Raw genomic sequence first — 22,304 nt, 5'->3', positions numbered from 1 at the left:
AACGTTTAAGTCAACAAAATGTTGTATGGTCTCCTTCTTGCAAGTCGCTTTGGATGAAAGTGTCCGCCAAATAAATAAATGTAAATGTTAGTCAAGTGACCAAAGACCAATAAGTCATTTCCAATGCTATCAGGATCAAGAGCAGAAAGGACAATTTGCAGAAAATACATGAAAACAACTCTCACAAAATGCAAACAAACAAATGCAAACATGCTTCTTGTCTAATAAAGAGCAACAAAACAGTGCGTGTAATAACATCAAGTTCTCGTATCCTCATCTGCACTGCATTCATTTATTCATTGGCGTGCGTTTGGTTCGAGAAGGATGCAGTGTATTGTCTTCCATCTCAGCACCCTCTCCTGTGAGAGCGAGGGAACCCTGAACTGTTGGGTGCAGGGCAGGTGCGGGACCTCAATAAAGCTCTTGCTAATGACCAGCCGTTGAAACAGATGTATTGATGAATTCATCCTCTCAACAGCTGGGTGAGCAGACAGACACAATAGAGACTGTCTAAACAAACATGACAACCCGCCCTACTGTAAAGTCCTCCAATATACTCCCAAAGACACGGGGGGTGTTAGAGAGAGAGAGGACAGAGACAGAGTTTAAAGTTATTTATGGGTCTCACTTGTAAAAAACTTTATACGCCTTTTAGTTTAAAAAAGGACAGAAAAAGAAATGATGTAGTATGGGTTGAGTCAGTTTATCGTACGGCTCCTAAAGATATGGAACATAGTACACACGTCTATTGACTTGTTTTATGGCGCTTTTCTTGCTTTGGGGAGCTTAAAAAGTTGCACAACAAAAAGCCATACGGGTTTGGAATGACATGAAAGAAAAAGATGACAGAAGTTTATTTTTTGATGAACTTATCTTCATCTTAAGGGCTAGAGTAACTGATAGTAAGTTAGCGCTTTGTTAAATCGAGGTTAGTCATTGATAGCCTTGACGTTTCAACAGTTTTCTTAAAAAACAGAAAACATAAACTGTTCCTTATCTTTTGCCTGAGGGTGGTGTATATATTTACCTTACAACCTACTGGATTTTCAGACTTCAATACATTGAAAAACAAACTGTTGCCAAGAGGACGCCGTTTGACACACAGCGATATTTTATCTGAATGCAGCAGATGAGGCTTTTCTTAAAGCTGCAATTCAAACTTTTTGGGTTAAAAGAAAAAAAAACATCAGCAAGAATATAAAAAAACATTAAGGCAAGTAAAAAAAATTTTTAATGTCTCACCATGATTTAATAATGATTTTTGTTGGGATCGATTTCGAGGTAAACTTCAGTTTGACGTCATTTTACTCTAAACCACAGAAAATATGTAAAGTGACCTACAATTTGTATGTGTAACAAAGGTGAAGACTGAGAGGCAAAAAGTTAAGAATTGCACAATTAATCTAATCTTATAAAATCTACAAGTATAAAACATCTACAAATTTTGCAATGCTAAACTATATCGTCTCCTGCAAAACACATGTAATGGCTGTGATACAGTTTGCGCTTAAAAACTTTAATTCTAAAGCGAACATCGTAAGAAAGGTTTGCATGCTACTATGTGCTACTAAAACAAAAACAGGCCTGTGACTGTGGCTTGTCGCATCGAAATCCCTTATCCAGCGCTACAAACACTTTTACCCATAAGCACTTGCAGCATCCGATGGCGAGCTCCCAATCATACTAATTACCGGAGTGTAGGTCTCGCAAGTCAAAGAGAACATCAAAAAGCCTCAAACCCCTAAAGTCAATATGTACTTTTCTCCAACAGGGAAGGGAGCTCGACTTCAAAGCTCACTTCTTTTAATCTTATGTATTTTATCAGCGTTCATTACAATATTATCCAAATTAGGTTCCCAGAGTAACGTGTTAACCTGTAGAGATTAAGGCCGGCAAAGGAGGGTCGCAGCCTTGACCTTTACGAGCGAGTGTTTGGTGGGGCAGAGGTGGGCTGGTCGTGGCCTTTCTGACCCAGTGGGGAGAGGAGGATGTGATGGGGGTTATCAGCTGTGTCGCATGCTCCGTCGCCGACTGCGGCACAATTAAAGCAGAGCGGCACGTATCCCATCAGAGGTCACTGAACAGTGAGCTGGCACTTCTGAGGTTAAACAAAATGTTAAATGAGAATATCATGACTTTTAAAAAATAAATACACTCCAATGCTCAATGCAAAAACAATTTTAAGAGTTTAAATAGACTATTTTTAGATCCAGGTGGGGGTGAGGCGATCCTAAAAGAGGTCAAATATTGCTTTATTCTGATGGTCAAAGGGAATAAAGCAAAGTTTTAAAGGAACAGTTCACCCAAAAATGCCTCAAGTGGTCCCAAATCTGTCTAAATTTCTAAATGAAGATATTTTGAGGAATTCTTGGTGGCCAAGAACTGTTTGGTTACAAGCATTCTTCCAAATGTCTCTCTCTTGTGTTCATCAATCGAAATATCCAAAAATGTGCATATCAGAATATTTAGCAATAACTGAATAATTTCTAAAAGTTATGTTTAGACCACTTTGGATGGCGTAAACAACCCTGGTCCAAAAGAACTTCCTGTTTCAGTTTTTTTGACACAATAGTTGAACAAAATGCAACTAACAGCACATTTTTACCAAATCAAAATGTGAAACAAATATCTTAAAATTTCAATAATATATGTGAGATTAAAAAATAGTGCTTTGGACCAGTGTTTGCGATGTGGTCTATACGTTTTAGGTTGATGCAGATAGTATAGAGACTGTCTGATGTGTGGATCAACAATGAGAAATAATGTAAAATATTGTGTTATATTGTGATATATAATGTTGGTTATATCAATAAATATACATATCTCAAACTTGAACCATTATTCTAAAGCACATCACATTATTTAGCAAATTATTGCACATCACATTTTTCTAATATCATGCAACTCTATTGGTTATTTGTTTTTTCCCAATATATTGCATACAGAATATCGCATTATTTACCATGCTATCGCATACTGCATTTTTCTTTAATACCGTACAGCCCTTATCAGAACAAAGACGTTTATACAGATTTGGAACAACTCAAGGGTGAGCAAAAGATGACAGAACTTACGGAGAATTGTCCCTTTAAGTACATTATGGAAGTGAACTTTAATAAAGTGTACTGCGTTGGCCCTTTGTGGATTTAAGTCCATGCAGTGGAAGTCTACAAAGACATTTCTCAAAATATCTTATTTTCCACAGATTTAAGTCAGATGCCGGTTTTGACGGACATAAGAGAGAGTAAATGATAATATCATTTTTAATGAACCCTCGCACCTCTTCTTTCCAACTGTGCAACCTGATGGTGAAGGAGCCAGCTTACATCTGTGTCTGACAACAAAACGCTCTAATACAAGAGATCCCTCATAAGCAGAACACACTCGTAAATGTCTCTCGTAACATTTTCTGCAACCTTTATGAGCAACCAGGATCTTTTATTTGGGCCTTTTGTCCATTTTTACTGAGAGACAGAGCAGAGACGAGACAGATCTTAACTGGCCGAGAGAGAAGAGGAACAGAATCAGAACATGGCGCATGCTGGCATCTGCAGTGTGAGCATCAACAATCGATGCATCCAAAGCATAGACGCTAACCACCGGGATATGGTTCAGACGACACTCAAATCACGATAAAACCGACAAATTCAAACGGGTGGAACACAAAAAATATATTTTGAGAAATGTCTCAGTGGTTTTGTGTCCACACAAAGGAAGTCAATCTGGTCCAATGTTGTTCGTCTACCAACATTCTTTTAAATATATATTTTTGTGATCTACAGAGGAAATAAAGTCATACAGGTTTTGATTGACATGAGGTTGAATACATGATAAGAAAATCATTTTTGAACTTTTTTTAAACGTCAACAGTGAATCATCCATCCATGATCACACTATTAGAAACCAAGATGTTGAGATGCTCTGCAAATTATTGAATAAAAAACAACATGAGGGCAAGTAAATTAAGACAAATTTGTCATTTTTGTGTCAACTGAGTTAAGGACAAACATCAGCGTGAGAATGTGATGGTGTTATTCGTGTGATGGGGGCAGGAGACATCACTTTGCTGTTGCGAGAGACAAGCTGTAGAGCAAACACAGGTGCTTTTGCGCGAGGACAGAGTTCTTCACAATAGCCCCTGCTCACCGACCCCCCACCCCGGCACAGACAGCGACCCGCACACTTAAAACTAACACCAACTCAAATATCAACCCTCTGTGTTTTACTCTTGATCCAACAAACACATCGGTAACATCCCATAAACACCTGGATACACATCTTTATCTGCACTACATCTTTACACCGGGATTCTTTTGTGTTTATTCAATAAAATTGCGCTTCTTATTAATACTGCAAACAGATTTTGTCTTTTTCGTTTTTTCCACCATGTATGTCTCTTATTGTATGTTTATTCTAATATGATTGTCTTTTATTAGTAATTATTGTTCTATTTATTTTATTTTTATTCAAGATAACGTATGACTATTATAAATTGGGATTTCCCATTCACATATTGTTTGTAAATCATTATAATGAAGCCACACCGCAAACCATACAAACACCTGGCGTTTCCTGTTTTTATTGAAAACATGTCAAGTGTGTTGTGGGGAAATCCCAGATATCATGTTCATATTTTACTGCCTTCACGGGGGGCAACTGGTCTTTAAAAGGATGGTAAAAACCTGCCCCCGACACTCCCACGCACACATATAAAGCTTTTAGATCAATTTGGTGCAATGGCTTCGAGATGGCTGCCGAACAGGTTTGTTTACAGGTGAAAAAAGACCGGTTGAAAAGATAAGACAAGGAACTGCCCCAGGTTTTATCAACCGACAAATGTCACAAGCCAAAAAAAACATTTTACAGCCGCTTTCTGCAGAATTACGACGATGAACATCAACAGCTGAATACGGCCGTTATTTCCATCTTAATTGAAAAAAGCTGTCATTATTATGTTCATAATGAAAAAGAACATTGGTCTCTCTCGCTTCCAAAAGAGACTTGTGATTAAAACCAGAGAAATTAATCAACCGAGTCCCTCAACGTAACTGTCAGCTAAAAGCTAAATATAAAGATTTCACAAAGAAAACTTTCCTTGAACTCTGCTCTTTTTTCACACCACTGCAGATTTTCTTAGGCTTTCTTTAAAGTAAAATGTCAATCGATAAGTGGAAGTCCTGTTCATTTTTAAATTGTTTTGTGGATATGTTCCCGGCACTGTTGACTAATTTTACGACAGCTGTTCCCATTTCGTTTTAAATTAAAAACCCCGCTCTGTAATCCCAGGAGTCAATCTATAATTAAGGGGATTTATAGAAAAACCAAGTGCTACATTAATAACAAAATTTAATATATTTCTTAATAAGCCATCAGCCGAACCATCTTAAATGGGAATACCATTTTTTTCATCTTCAAAAATGCTTTGCCTGGAAGCACAGACTGGACTTTTTACCAGATTATAACTAATTATAATTCTTTATCTACTGATAATCGTCACCATGTGGCACAGTTGTGTCTCCACATTTCCAGACCACATCTTCACATCCACATCCAAACACAAACAGTATCCATCTAACTAATACTTAATCTAGATTTATATCACATCACAGTTTTGATGATTATCATAAAATGCAACAACAACCGAGCAAATGTACAACATCAAGACAAGTATAAACCACAGAAGGTGCATTTGGAAAATTGAAACAATATCGGCGTACAAGTCATTTTACAAATCCACTTCATAAAACTTTATCTAATGTATATGAATGCATCCCAAATTAGGTAATTTAATAAATTTTGTACATAAGAAAAACTTTTAAAATTATTATCAGTTTTTCCAGAATTTACTATTTATTTACTCAAACGTACTGATTTAATGACGATTACTGACAATATTTCTACCTAATTTCAAATACAAATATTGTTTTTATTTGCATTTATTTGCAGACAATGAAAACTGGAGCACCAGGTCAATATAACAGAAAAGATGCTGTGTATTTTTTCAGACCTAAATTACTGCAAAGAAAAGATCATATTCACTTTGAAGAAATACAAGCGTAATATTCATATATATATGTGATAACCTTTTTCAGATATCTTGTCATGCTGTCAGTCTTTCACGTTGCTGCTGGATGACTTTGTGTCACTCCTGAGGTTTGACTGGTTTGGATTAGTCTCCATTTTTTTCCGCGGCTGATAAATGTAGATACATGATCTATAGACATGTATAGCTGTATTTGTATAACAAACAGCATGCCTATGCAGTTTATTTATACATTCCCATATATAACTAATTTCTACATTTACGCCTGCACTATGCATACTTACTTCCTTTAAAAAAATCCATATTATTTTGTGTACACAATTGTGTGTACAAACACAGCTATACATATTTACTTTTATGAAGTTGCACAGTATACAAACAATTTCCTTGGCACCACACCGATGTGTACACAACTGGTCCAAAATACCCCTCGCCTGCATTGTATTTCCTTACACACCACCTCAAATCAGTTTTATTAGAAAATGTGATATCCCCACAAATACTCGACACACAATGTCCTCATGTAGCTGTGCGGCAAGGTTAAGTGGATAACAACATCAAACGCAGTCAGTATATTCAACGTAAGGGTCCAGGGTTCAGCCCTGACTCAGCACCCCTGCTGAATTCCCCCATCGCCCGAATCTCTCTCAGCACATGTTTACCCATCTCTACCTAATGATGGCTTTTTTACAGCATCGTGAATTGAACTCGAGGGCTTTTAGCTGCATCAGATAAATACAGCAAATCAAATAGCTCCCTGTTTGCCCTGCATTACCCCGCAATCGCCGCGGCACACCGGCCAACCCCAAAACCCTGTCAAACAGACACCCGGGTCTCTCTTTGTGGATCGCTGGAAGACAAGAGCAGGAGAGAGCAAATAGGAGTTAATGAGTGATACAGTGGAGAGGGTAATGACGGGCTGATAAAGGGTCCGAGGGCATCCCTTTGTGTGCGCAGGACCGCACGTATGATGAAGGTCACGCTCGGGGATGGTGTTGTTGGCAAACAGACTCAGCGTGTTTGGGCGAGCACGTGTACTTCTGTGAATGCTAGCAAGGGGGACATTTGTTTTCAGAGGAACCTTCTCAAGTGGGAGGTGTGTGTTTTACCTTGCTCGATCGTTCTCGGTTGTTTTGGGTGGCCAGGTGGCGGGTGCTGTTTGCAGAATTATGTCTTGGCTCTTTTGCACGGAGAAGCTCTTGTTCCAGACGTTTGCACTGAGAGAGCAAGCAAGAGAGAGAAAGAGAGAAATCAGAATTTCAAGACGAACCAAAATACACTTTTGTTTTAATGTTTTAGGTCTGAACCAAAGTTTGATTCCGGTTTTATTCAGAGTTTGATTCCTCATTGTACTTTTGGGACCGAGTAGTAAAAACAGTTCATCATTATTTACTACTAATTTCACACAAACTAAAACTGAATGCATGTTATTGCACAGAAAGCCCCTCTCTTTCTCTCTCTCTCTCTCTCTCTCTCTCTCTCTCTCTGTCTGTTGGGATCAAAGCAAATCTACAAACAGAAAATAATTTCCCCCAAAACTGTGAAATGGTTCAGAAATGTCCTCCGTGCTTAAAGTTATTTATATAATAAATATATTTGGTGTATGATGGTGTATAATCTCGCTTCGAGGGGCAGGGGTCAGTTGCTTGACAAAATAAATGAAACCGCAAAAATCAGTTCACAAACACATTAAAGTTGGCTTAAGGACTCTACAAAAACTTGTTACGTCGCCACGTGGAAAAATAATGTGTATCCTAGCCCGTTCTATGAGAGGTGAAATCTCTGCAGGGTAAAAAACCTACATTCTCAGTTATTACTACATTTACTGTAAGAACTTTGGCACACACGGCTGATATTACTCCCATTGAGAGTCTGTGATTCCTGGAGGGACAGACTCATTTGCGGTGGAGTTGAAAATAAAATACGGTTTTATTAAGAAAAATAGAAACCAAATTCAAGTCCTAAAAAAGACAGTTTACCCAAAAGCAAAAATTCTTGTTATTACGAACCTGTATGACTATATTTCTTCTGCAGGACACAAAAGAAGATATTTGAAACATCTGGAAACCTATTGACTTCCACTGTATGGATGCAAGAACGCATTTTTTGTGCTCCGCAGATGAGGGTGAACTATGCCTTAAAGTTATTCCTTGCTTGCTGTCCATACAACACAAGACCTTCGTCTGGCTGTCTGACAGACACATTGAGAGACGGACAGACACTTTAAACATACAACGTGTTTTTCCTCTGAGTATTATTGTATGGGTCTTGTTTTTTACCCATATGTGGCCCTCTCCATGTGAACATTCCACGGCCGACAGACACTTACCAGGAATGTAAACCATCCTCATGGCCCGACAAGCCTTAACATTCAGCCATCTCAAAGAGCGGCGGGCGCAAAAACAAGCTTCACAGTACAGACCCCGCTTTCTGCTTTCCTCTGCAGACTAAAATAATACCGCTGCCATCCAGACCAAACACACGGCTCCTCTTTAGTGTCAGTCTGAGTTATGATTCTCGGGCAGCAGATGTCTTTTAGAGGGAAACGTATTTGAATCAGAATGCACCTCTGAGATGACGCAAAAGACCAGCATTGCTGTCAGCTACCCAAAAATAGCCACAGTCGGAGGAAATGGGGCGTAGGGACAGACACATTAAAGTGTTCTAACTGTCTTAATCGTCGGATAGAAGTCTGAGAGAAAACCGTGATCTGTCAATCCAGGTGACAAAAATAATTCTACTAAAATTTATTAAATGACATGCCTTAACAGATGAAAAACAAATGTCCGCATTTCAAAATTGGATCATTCAAAGACAATACATGAATGCGACACATGAGTAAAGCAGTAAATTAGCACTAAAAATAGCTTTATAAGTGAAAATATAATTAGTTTTACTGCTCTTATTAAACATATAGAACATAATTTGTGATAATTTGCACATCATTTCAGGGACGCTTTAAAGCAAGGCGACATTTTTACAATATTAAAAAGAAAACTGTAAATGTGTTAAGCACTTAGCAATACAATAATACATTTTACAAACTATATTAGGGCTGTCAAACAATTAATCGTGATTAATCGCATCCAAAATAGAGGTTTGTGTTAACATATGATAGGTGTCCTGTGCATAATACTTTTGTATTCTATAAACACAAAAACAAACACGTTTATATTTTGTGGAAATATTTAGATGTATTTATTTAGATTTAGCAATCATTGAAATTATATATATATATATATATATATATAAAAACTTTAAAATTGTTTGTATTTTATATTTTTCTGAAATACATGCATGCATGTGTTTATTATACAAAATAAAAATACACAGTACTCAGACATACAGTATATTATGTAAATCGTTTTAAATTTGTGGGTGCGATTAATCGTGATTAATCGTTTGACAGCCCTGAACTATATTAAAAACGTTTAAGAAACTATATTAAAATACACACAACCATTCAAGTTTTTAAACACCTGAAATGTTTATTTTTTTGTTTAAATGCTTGAAAAAATATAATTGTGAAAAACAATGCTCTTTTATTAGAAAACAAAACAAATCTATACTTTTTTCTTTTGAGAATTTTTTTCTTACGTCTATAAGAAATAAAAATGTTATATTTGTAAAATGCTAATAGTTTGAAATTATTCAACAACCTTAGAAATAATATTAAACAAGTCAACACTTCAAATGAAGAATCTGAGCCACGTGATCGCACATTCTGCCAGGGAAAAAAATCCTGCGGAATAAAATCAAGACAATCATCCAGCCCCAATTCAGCAGGAGACGCGACTTCATTTCCCCTCTCACTTTAACATCAGCACTCTATCAAGATCAAGAGAAATTCAATAAGCACCCGGCACCGACACATAACGAAGCCGCTCTTATTCTCCGCGTTAACTGCGAGGATAGGAAGGAAGTGAGAATAAGATTTATTTCTTCCAGCACTTATCCAGCTTTTCATATTCCGGCAGGCCAAAGGGATGCGTCGGCCCTCCGCCTGCAGCCGGGCTCTAATCCCTGCGAGATGAGGCGCGAGATGGGCGGAATGGCAGGGGAGGGAGAGATCCGTGAGGATAGAGAGCCGACCCATTCCCGTCTCAGAGGGATTAGGCCTGGGGTTTGCAACTTACTTCTGAAATTACCCCACAGATTCAGGTTTTTGGCCTCGATGAAAAACAGGGTGGCTTTTCTAGGGGACGCAGAGATGTTTGGGCGGAGTTAGAAGAGTGACACCTGACCCTCTGTTCATATCGGAGAGGTTGACATGGGTTTTCGCGGTCTAGCTGCATTTATCTGCACGACGGGATTTATTTAATGAAGTTGGCCTCCTTCAATAAAGGACGCAGTTGATCGGAAGGTTCGGAGCAATCAAAAAGTGAAAAGTGTTATGGAAATATAACACATTATGTGTTTTTGAAAACATTAGGATTCATTTCGTTTTAAATAAATAACAGGCACCACACAAGTTGACTTCAAAGCAAACACATGTGTCGTCCTAGAAAGAACACAGAGATGTGTCTAGTTAAAGAGAGTACATGTTGTGGGTTGTCCCGGAAATAACACAGATTTGTGTAATAGTTTATATAACCCTAATTATGAACCGTACGCTGTATTTATCAACAAAGAAATCCCGGCAAACGCCATCACTGCCCCACACTTGAACTCCATGATGAAGCTGCATATCTGGATGTCAATATTTAGCTACCTCCTTGTTTGTTTTCATTTGATCAAATTATGTGTGTAGGAACGATATACCAAATATTTGAGGTTATGCGGCAATATTTGTCCCAACACGTGAATTAGCTTTTAGCTAGCTGCCGTGTTGATTCTTAAATCAGAGCAGGATCTGAGAATAAACACAGATGTATGTGCTTTAATAGACCAATAATCAAAGACATCTTGCCGAGGAGTTAAAACGCAGGAGGAGGAGAGATAGTCAATATTTAGAGAGTCGTATTTGATTTTTTTTGATGGTGTGAAGGTGTCTGGCTTGGTACACAACTACTGTAAGTGGAATGTTTGGGCCTGTGTGTGTTAGGATTGACCCGTAGTGGAGTGTGTGTAATGGTGTGTGCATGTGCCGGGGTGCGAGGATGCGTGTCGTAAGGTCTCACCCGAGATAAAGCGGTATCTCGCTCCTCTATGACAGCTTTCATCTCCTCTGAGGTGATCTGCGAGCGGCGCTCTCTGGCCCTCTGGATCTGTTCGATGATGGCAGCTCCGCTCTCCTCGATATCGAGGGCAGACTCTGCGCTGTTGACTCTGTTCAACAACTCTTCCAGGTCCTGATGACGAGAGCATACGAACAGTGCCATCATAGTTCATCAACACTTGCAATGTAAAAGCTACTGAATTTTTCAAATAAATATTTCAAAGACAATTATTTTATACAGTTACTATCACAAATGTACAGTTTTACATCAAAGTTTTCATTCGGTGAAAATAAACCGTAAGTTACTAAGTGACTATACATTCAGATAAAATATGTGTTTAAAGGTCCAGTGTATGACATTTTGCGACATCTAGCAGTGAGGTTGCGAACTGCAACAAACGGCTCCTCCCCCCTCCCTTTCAAAGCACTAAAGCGGCTGACATAAGGACTAAGATGTCGTCACGTTAAAGCTTCTTTGCAGGAGGAGATAACATATTCGTAGCGCAGTTTGTCCGTTTAGGGCTACCGTAGAAACAACATGGCGGATTTCATGCAAAAGGGGGCCCGCGGTGTATGTAGATAGAAATAGCTCATTCTACGGTAATAAAAACATGACGCTTCATTATGTAAGGTCTTTATATACCTCTGGAGTTATGTTCATTATATTGCATTTCTGTCAATAGATCTTCCCAAAAAATGACAGCGACTTTAAAACAGTCTTGTTACAGTACTGTACCACGATTCACAATGGTAGGCTTAAAATGATTTATAAATTGAGCTGTCAAGTATAATTTAATGTTAAATGTCAATTGTTTTTCAACACAAAGATATATAAAATAATCAGCAGTTTAATGTTTCAAACAAGGATGGCGATAGAGAGGCAAAAGATACTGTGCTGTGAAAATAACCGTCCAATTGCATCCTACATACATCCACTAAAATAATTTGAATATATTATGCACTTTAAAACTTTTAGTCCTCTACAATTTTTATTTCCCCACTACTTTTTTTTCTATGTTTGTTTTCTATATAGCTTTGCAACAATGTGAAAGTGTAAACAGCGCTAATATAAAATGTATTGAAATATGAACTGAATCTTTTGATGTGTCTCTGCCATAATGCCTAGTATGAATTAGTTACTATATGGTTGCTAGGGTGCTCAGAATGGTTGCTATGTGGTTACTTTCTTGCCTAGGCTATGGAATCGTGTTGCTTGTCATCCGTCAAAATCATGCAGACGATTACGTAGTGAAGTAAGAGCATACCTTTCCATAAGAACCATGCTTATAGTTCATGTGGGCATCACAAACAATCCACAAACAATGCTAAATGTTATACATTTAGCAATAGAAAAACTGATGACAGACAGCACTAGAAATTATGAAGTCTTCCATCAAAATAAGAGTAAACAACACTCAAACCCTTTGTTTCCTGTGGTCGTTCTTTCATTTAAGACAGTGGAACAAAAAGGGTACGCAGGAGACCCAAAGATGAGATCCCCAAGCGAGGACGGCTTACCACATTACTGTCCTCAGGTTTAATATTCTCCAGCCTGTAGAGAGATGAAAGGAGAGAGAAAAGAGAGAGATGAAATGTAGTGAGCTTCCTTCAGTTTCCATTCTGTCATTCGTGCAAAATGAAATCACTTCCCAAATCCAGTAATTGCATTCTGTGAGACTGGGCACGGAGGCAGAAGACACACTCGGAGATATTAAAAGATGCCGCCCGGCTCGAGCTGTTATTTCATAGTAATGCCCGTTCTGCTAGGAACTGACAGCGATTGTTAAGTTATTAATGTTTACTGCTTCATATGACTATTGGGATCAATTGTTCATATGTGTGGGGAAAGCGAGAAAGAGATTAGGGCCGAATCTTTCGCGCCACACCTGCTGAGAGCATCTTTATAGAGGCAAAGACAACAGTAATTACGGAGCCCGACGCCTGGAGAGTCGTGGGTCGAGTGCTTGGAACTATTTATGACTTCTGCGCTTTTTCATTTAGACCTCAAAGAGGTATGAAAAACGCTCATTCACAAAGATTTGTTGGTGGCTAGTGTAGATCAGCGCCACGGAAAGAGAAATCTAGGGGTTTCGTAAATGCACGAAATAAATACTTTACACGAAATATACACAATATATATCTACAGACATTTGAACTAGATTCTCGTTTGTTTGGGGTAAATTCGCAATTCATTTATGGCAAATCTTTGCATTCGTGTAATTTATACTCCTGAAAATCAGATAAATCGCAGAAATCCACCATGCATGCTTTCACACACCCAGCTATGTGATTCTCCTTTAAGAACAAATCGAATTCCTCCTTCAACCAGCAGGCAGAAAAAACAACAACCCCTGCACTCATTTACAAAGGCATTACACAGATCTCCATCCATTATAAAGGTACATACTCATTCACACGCCGGACTCGAGAGTGACCTCTGAAAATAAGGGCTTAGAACACCGGCAACCATATTCCCCCAAAGATAATAGGATTTCACTTGGCTATCAATTATCATTTTTAGAGAGAGGGGCCAGAATGGACGCTGGAACACAGCTAAGAGAGGAATACGGTTTTATAATTAGATTTCGAAGCGATCTCACACTCATTGGACGACTGGAAAATGAGTTCCATGCCTCTGGATAATTGCAGTTCGTTTGAGTGACTTGAGTAACTATCAATAAATCATGAGATCTAAATGAAATATTAAACAGGGCGTAAGGTGACAAAAACTTCTGAGAAAGGACGTAAAGCAATGAAGAACGCAGAAAGTCGACGGAAAACGACATTTAAAACATTCCCAAAAGGATGTAAACATGCATACTGCTATGCGAGTTAGTTGTTTGATAATGAAATAGAGGTGTATTTTAAACATGCCATAACTGCTGTAAAACAAGTTATATTTTATATAAATAGATCTACACACAACATTCATAAGTTTAGGGTCACTTACATGATTTTTTTTCCAAAATTACAATAAAGTAAACTCTTAATAATGCACAAATGTAACTATGGCGATAGTTTATTATGGTTTTTTTTAACACTAAAACTTTTAAAACATTTTTTGTTAAAGGGATACTTCACCCAAAAATTCTGTCATCATTTACTCACCTTCGAGTTTTTCCAAACCTGTATACATTTATTTGTTCTGATGAGCACAGAGAAACATATTTGGAAGAACGCTTGTAACCAAACAGATCTCACCTCCATTGACTCCCATAGTAGGAAAATGACTTAATCACTTTTTTTGTTCTTTTGAACACAAAAGAAGACATTTTGAACAATGGAGGACAGCAAACAGTTCTGGGGCACTTTTGACTACCATTGTATTTTTTCCTACTATGGAAGTAAATGGGGGGCATAATCTGTCTGGTCAAAGCATTCCTCCAAATATCTTTCTCCAAATATAATAAAATATAGGCCGAAATATGAAAGGTAGAAATTATGTCTTTCTTAAAAAAAAACTGAAGAAAGAAAATGAGGCACTAAACTATTAAAAAAACAAAAACTAAACTAAAACTGAATTTAAACGCAATCTAAAAATTAAGATACAAATAATTAAGTGACTAAAGCACATAAAAATGGCATAAAATTTAACCAAAGTTAACATGAACTGAACTTATCATAAAAAAACCGAATTGAAAATATACTAAAAAGACACTAATGTTTTCACACAAACCAAAAACATTAAAGCGTGTGCCTATAGATCAAAAGATCACGAGAAACAATACAGTTGTAAGTGACCCTAAACGTCTGAAAGGTAAATGTATATAGCATCTATTCCATGGAGGTCGCAGGGCAATATGTCTGAAAATCCCATCTGCTTTTTCCACCAACACCTGCATTATCGCCAAATTAAACATACAAGGAAGAAGTTCGTATTAATGAGGAAGCAGCAGGTGAGGGGGGAGATGGTAAACAGGCCTAAAGCACACGATTGATTTCCTATACAGTGGAAGTTTTGACTGACAACCCAGCACTACTGTGAGTGGGTTCTTAAGATATGTCACACCGCTCTGATATATTTCCAAACCAGTCGATATTGGATTTCCCTTTCAAACTCTTCAGAACCAAAGACTTTCAACCGATCAAAATGATATTTAGGCTATGTAACGCGGTCGGCCGTTATAAATCGGGGTATTTTGTAACGGCGTATAACTCGGCTCAGCCAATCAGAATCAAGGACCAGAACTGACTGTTTTATAAGTGGTATTAGGGTAGACATACACTTTGTATAGTTAAAAAGCTTGATACTTTGCACAAATCTGTCTTATGCTGGTGTTAAATAGGAGTAACAGATGGTATATCCATTCAGTCCATTACAGTACTTTTACTTTGATTGTCATCAGAAATAATTCATTAATGCAAATATTTGTACACATATTATTGTGAACTCAGAGTTCTACTTAAAGCCACTAGATGTTGCAGCTACGTCATTCATGACGCTCTGTCAGCATTGATCTGCCTAATAACAGTATTTTTAGAGTTTTAGACTATTAAAATGTCTGTATTAAGTTGCGCCTTCATTCCAACGCGACGAGTAATGTATTGTTTAAAGCCAATGACCCTAAAATGTTCTTAAAGTGAAATAAAAAATTACAATACAAGTAATTACAATTCTTTTTTTTTCAGGAAATATGGCAGCGTTTATTGTAAATAGTATCAGTGTTGGCCATTCTCTCTCAAAAATCGTGTCCTCATAATCTTTGGTTAAAATCTGAAAATGCACTTCCTTCCTGTAATGACTATCCATCTTAAATGAGGTGTGTTAGACGGCTTGGGCGGAGCATCCGTTAACTCCTCCCCTTCAGCTGTCAGTCTGCTGCCAGTTCCATTTCAAAATGCAATGGCTGTTTTTATACATTCAATCAAATTGCAAATGCGTCAAAAAATACGGAAGTAAAAATGATTGCAACTTCCTCTTCAAGGGGACTTTAAAAAGCATGCATGACATATAACATAAAAAGGATCCAGTTGCATTACCTAACAATCCTAAAAACGTGTATAAATGCGATAAAAGAGACATTTTAAGTGACAAACAAAAATCCCATGACTTGTAAAGTGAGGGAATGTTATATATTTTTGTCTATGTCAGGAATAGACCTTTTAAAATTCCATGATAATCCAGAAATTCCACGACCCTTTTGAACCCTGTAAAGAGCAAATATCAGCCTAAATTCAGTGTGACAAGCCTGAATGTGTGAAAATTGCAAATTGATCAATTTTCATTTCGTGAAGCCTTCCTTTGAGAGTACAGATATGAGACAGCAGAACATTGTGTGGTTGCACAGGGGTCTGGAGGGAGAGAAAGAGAGACAGAGAGAGGGAGGGAGAGAGAGAGAGAGAACAGCACATACTCCACCGACGCCTCCTGAAGCTTCTTGGCCCGGAGTAAAGCTTCATCTCTCTCCTCGTTAGCCAAACGCAGTCTGGCCATCACAGCCTGATCTCTCTCCCTCTGAGCCTTATAGATCTCCTCTACTAACACTGAGAGAAAGAGAGAGAGAGAGCGAGAGAGGGTTATTATTCTAGTATTGCACACTCCAGAGCTCCAGCTGCACAATAAGAAGGCTAAGCTCTTCGGGAAAGAGGTTATTGCAGTTGAAACACTATGGCATAAGTATTAATAACTCTAAGTGAGCCTTATTTTGAAAAGACCGTGTGTGTGTGCGTGCATGTGTGTGCGTGCGCCCCAAGCAATAAAATAGCAGCAACACCCTGAATGTCAGCGTTCCATGCACTTGGAGATATTTTATATATGCAATTTCAGCACGGCAATGCTCTGGTTTATCAACAATGTAAGCGAACAGCGAGGGATTACACCCGGTGCATGGATATCAGAAACGAGAGAAAACACAACTGCGTTTGACCCTCGGAAGGTCGGCGGGCACGATGACGACTGAATTTCCAGTGCAATATCCGAAACAAAGGGTCCAAGCAATAGGAATGAATGAACACGGACCGAATAAACAGATAAAAACAAGGTTGGGTCGAATATAAGTCAATATACTGTAAATCACTTTGGAAGGAAGCGTCTGCCAATAGCATTAATTTAAATGTAATGTAAATGTAACTCAATATAAGAAACTTGACATGCACTAAGAAACAGGAATCTATACAACGAGAACCCGACCATAACAGACACTTTGGTGAAATCCAAAAAATGTGGGGGTTACCACACTGTCCTCGGCTCCATCTGTAATCCCATTGAAAGGGTCTCTGTTCTCCATCATTGCGTCAATTCACTCCCGCATGTTACACCGGCTTCACGATAAACAGTCATTCCTGCGCTAAGCCATGACAAAGTTCACAAAGCAAATCAATATTGCATTTTAGCTGGAATTTGCTGATTAAACATCGCCAGCCCGAACCATGCAAATCATATTGAAATGAGGGCGGCAAATACATGCGCGATCATCGTCTTATTAAACGAACAATTGGCTGCTTAATTGTATTCCCTATATGTCACGCGCCACGTATCTTCGTTTAATTACCAAGGCGCGAACTGGCGCTTTTTAGCAAGTTAAGACGAAACGGAAAGTGAATATTGGCTGAATTTAAATATTTGTTCATGGAAGGTGAGAGCGTGTAAATGCCATTGACAAAATAATCAGTAACAAAGTGGAGCGACGGCTGCTGATGGGAGCGCTTTATGTTAAACATACAGGTTGTTGTTTACAAACGTGGAAGTGTGCTTTTTTCGGGTTCTCTTGACACGTAGCGACTAATTAATTTAAAGGTGTTTATCTTTCGAACAACACTGGAAGGTCAGACGTCTTGATTTAGAAATCTTTGAAGCGCTAAACATCACGCAAAAGTGCTCAGATTGTCAAAGGGGTTAAGGGGAAAACATCGGTCTCTTTGTGTCTGCTTGTGTTTATTTTTTTAATCATCCATCCTGTTGTACCTGCTGCTCTCTCGCTGGCCTGGGCCTCGAGCTCGACCTCCTGCACCTGACAGTCCAGTAGTCTGGTTTCCAACTCCTTCTCCTTCAATGCCAACTTGTCTTGCAGCTACAGACACACAGACAGGCATGTAAACAGAGAGAGACATTCAAAGAGATACGTAAAGAGACAAACTGAGATAAAGACACGCACAGAGACAGACAGACAGACAGAAACATAAAGACACAGACACACAGGGAGACAGAAATGCACACAGACAGATACCATACACATAAAAACACACAGACACAGAGAGAGACAAACAGATAAACACAAAAACACACAATGCACATTGACAAAAAAAAAGACATAAAGACACAAAGAGAGACACACACACACACAAACACACACACACACACACACAAAGAGAGACAGACACAGAGAAAGACAGACAGACAGACAGGCAAAAAGACAGAGAGACAGACACATGTAGAGGGACAGACAGGCAGGAACACAGAGAGACAGACAGGCACAAAGAGAGATACAGACGGACAGATAGAGAGACAAAAGAAACACAGAGAAACAGAATATTCTGACTCAATGAACCTGTGTAAATTGGGTAAAATACACTGGGTCAGCCTCATCATATTCATCATACTGCATTTCAGTGTCCAAGTCATGTTCTTTGTTTGATGCAACCTCTTGTTCATTTGATTTCAAGATTGTCACACTTTGTTTCATACAGCTGCCCTAGATTCATCATGTTTTGTATATCATTTGCCACCATTAAATAATACCACATATTTCAATAATTGCTGCTTTACGTACATAACATTATTGGTACTGCAGAGTCATGTCAAACTTCCATATCAGGACCGCTCTCTCGTATAATTCAGAGCTTCTAATAGTTTATTTATACAGCGCTTTTTACAATTTTCATTGTTACAAAGCAGCTGTACAAGAAAACATGGACTATCATTAAAAAATAGGCACTTTCATGTCTCATTCATAAATCCTGTCAATGACAGATTGAACCCCTTTTTTGTTGTTGTCCTGCTGGACTTTGAAACGAGCTGGGCTTTCAGATCACTCCAAACACATTCTCAGGACATGTTCCTGCTCTTCTGTCAGGACTCACAGCTACTTGTAAATCTGGGACATCAACTACAGTCATTCCAGAGGGCCGTCCCCTTCCCGGGCCTTCAAACAGAGACACAGACAGCAGCTGCACGAGCATCTGTATCAAACTGATGACCCGTTGTTTCTGAATGGGTTTTGGACCATAATGCATAATGCAAGATATGATCAGCATTCTTCAAAAAAATGGGAAAAGATAAAAACTACGTGTTTATTTGGCAAACTCATCACAAAGTTCCAGATGAGTTAACACGGAAACGAGAATTATTGCAATCAAATTGCAATGTGATGGAGGTTAGTCAGACTGACAGCAGACGCTACAGCAGCTTTCGTGGGATGTCTAAATGACTTTTAAAGCATTTTAAAAGTTGTTCAGCATCAAGTTTAGGAGCACGAAAATGTTCCTACTTTTCTCGGCAGTCGTGTAGAAATCAACCATGACAACTTTAAATTTTGTGGGCCTAATGCGTTAGAATCTGTGTAAACATGAACGTAGTGTCTGTGACGTCACCCTTACGTTTGTGAAGAGCACTTTTTAAAGTGAGCCATCTTGGCAGCTATAATAAAAAACTAAGCGCAAAAAGGCGCCCTTAATTATGCAAAATTTTAAGGCTTAATATATTTTAAACGGATGAGTTGTAAACATGAAGTTTGTCAGAAGGGCAAAATTAGCTATATAGCTAAAACATTTTTGTATCAGGCTGGAAAGTTTTGCCTTTTAACATGGGGCTCAATGAGATTCAGCTTTGTTTTGGAGCCTGTCTCTAGCGGCGAGTCGATGAAATGCAGTTAAAGTCAATTCCGTGTTGGTTTCACGAGGGAGACCGCAAGGTTGCCACTTGGTTGAATGCAATATACAGTGTTGCTTAATGCTTAAAAGTTTATGACAAGGATTTGCTATCCCATAAGGCCAGAGGAGACCCAACCCATGAAATTCGAAAAAGTTTGGTACAGAAAAAAGCGGTGATACTTCACGGCTGATTTATAACCCGTATTCTACAATTCAGACCCTCAAAAAGGGGCAGGATTAACAAAGTTACTGAAATTCTGAATTTACCTTCTTATTGAGGTCACGAAGCGAATCCAGCTCCTTGAGGAGAAACGCAATGTTCTTCTCTTTATCCAGAACTGGGATTTGCTTTCTGGAATCACTGACAACTTTGGAATTCTCTTGGTCCTCCTGAGCTTGCCTTAAGATAAAAGACAAAAGTTGATTAGAAAATCTCTTATATTAGACTCCCGAACGGGCAAGAAAAATGAAACGCATTCACTTTCTAACATGCAATTATCAAATACATAAGGGATGCCGTCTCCCACTTTCTCGAATATTACTGTGACTTATTTACTTTGAGATATTAGTCAAATCATACAGTTGACCTTTAAGGTAATATTAAAGTATCACTGCTCTGTATCGTGCGGTAAATTACTTCCTCTCTTGTAGCCAGGAATCGGATTCGCTTCTTATTAAGATGGCACAGAAAATGCATTGGAATCTATATTTATCAGATGATGATATCTCTGATATAATTAAAATAATCTCACAATGGACAGAAATGCTATAAACGAGTATAAATGTGACGTTCGTGCCCTACCAGGGCCTTCTCGATAGTACTCGAGATCAAATTGAAAAGGTCGCCCAGAGGAAACAAAACAACTGTTGCATTGCACGTAAGATATATGTTAGAAATGACACACTGGCTATCAATGATCGATGTGACGATAATATTACACACATGATCGATTTCGCAATTATGAAATTACAACAGGGATTGTTCATCCCAAAATAAAATTCTTTCATTTTACTCGTATCTATGTCATTCCAAACCTCGATGACTTTCTTTTGCAGAAGACTAACGAATATATTTCGAAAAACGTTGGACCCCAAACATTGACCCCCATTGACTCGTATTATACGCACACAAAACCACAGAGACATTTCTCTAAATATCTTCTTTGGTGTTCCACAGATGAAAGTTATATACTACAGGCTTTATACAACTATCACAATTACCATAATTATAATTTACTTATTTTAATAGATATCATTGATGCATAATCATACATGATGGATAAGATTCTCTCTCTTCCCCTGACCTGAGCGTGGTGGATGCAGATCTGCTGTGGACCGGACTCCCGGCAGTCTCATTTTTGTCCTGTTCCTGCCGTGTTGTGGTTCTCTGTGGAGAGGGTCTCTCCTCCATTTTTCTCACTTCAGATGCAGTCGGGCCTGGTGCGGGTGGGGGCGGAGGGGGTTTGAGTGCCAAACCTTCCCCAGGACGAGGAGTCTTGGGTACTTAAAAATCAAATAAAAAAATAAAAAGGATGTTGAGAAACATTGAGAAAGCAAACAAAAGAGTTACTTTTACAAGTTTGATTATTGTATGCATGGGCTGATTTCAATAATCTTGATGTTGGTTGTTGTTGGATTTCATTAACTTTTAGATTTTGTATGGTAAAACGGCGTAAACATCTTTGTGGGTCTACAGAAGTCAAATGGGTTTGGAACGCCATGAGGTTGAGTAAACATTGACAGAACGTTCATATTTGACAATTCTATAAACTAAGATAGGAGACGGCATTATAACGTTCCAAAAAGGTTCAGAGACTCTTTTTAAAACCAGCAACAAAACCATAATACAGTTTATACGACCTCCATTCTTCTGGTGTGAGAACACAGTGTGAGGGTTTGAAAAGCGGCTCTCTTGGGTTGGTTCGCGTCAGCTCTCTGAAAAGGAAGACTAAGGTCTGGCTGTCTTTCACGAGAGAAAGTGGCGGGCTATGCCGAGTGACTGGCAGGAGGGGGAAGCGAGGTCTTCTGTCAATGTTTCTGTAGCGCTCACGGCCAGAGACGCAGGCGAGGAGGCAAACACAGAGGCCTGTCTCTCTGGCAGCCTTTCTGACAACACGCTCCACTCCTCAGGGAAACCTGGATGTACTCGTGATCATTTGCAATGAGACGATGGTCTTTATTTCAGAGCCGTTTTCACAAATTTCTGATGTTAAGTCTTTTATAATCTAACAAAGGCAGACGTTATAATGCAGGACACTATAATTGTGTTACGTCAAATAACCGTCTCATGTAAAT

At 38.6% G+C, this 22,304-nt stretch overlaps 1 protein-coding gene across 1 annotated transcript in view; it reads right to left on the bottom strand.

Moving 5' to 3' along the window:
* The window catches only part of mipol1 (mirror-image polydactyly 1), a 55,413-nt gene that overhangs the window by 13,125 nt on the left and 19,984 nt on the right, over positions 1-22,304 (bottom strand). The window contains exons 5-11 of the mRNA XM_079458308.1: positions 21,314-21,512; positions 20,277-20,409; positions 18,106-18,211; positions 16,556-16,685; positions 12,720-12,753; positions 11,164-11,334; positions 7,153-7,260 (exon numbers count right to left, since the gene is read on the bottom strand). Coding sequence (XP_079314434.1) covers positions 7,153-7,260; positions 11,164-11,334; positions 12,720-12,753; positions 16,556-16,685; positions 18,106-18,211; positions 20,277-20,409; positions 21,314-21,512 — 881 coding nt within the window. The remainder of the gene's footprint in view (positions 1-7,152; positions 7,261-11,163; positions 11,335-12,719; positions 12,754-16,555; positions 16,686-18,105; positions 18,212-20,276; positions 20,410-21,313; positions 21,513-22,304) is intronic.

Source organism: Barbatula barbatula (genome assembly GCF_947034865.1).
Source record: "Barbatula barbatula genome assembly, chromosome: 6".
NCBI lineage: Eukaryota > Metazoa > Chordata > Actinopteri > Cypriniformes > Nemacheilidae > Barbatula > Barbatula barbatula.
The sequence above is the reverse complement of the archived record's forward strand: the minus strand, read 5'-3'. Positions and strand labels throughout refer to the sequence as shown.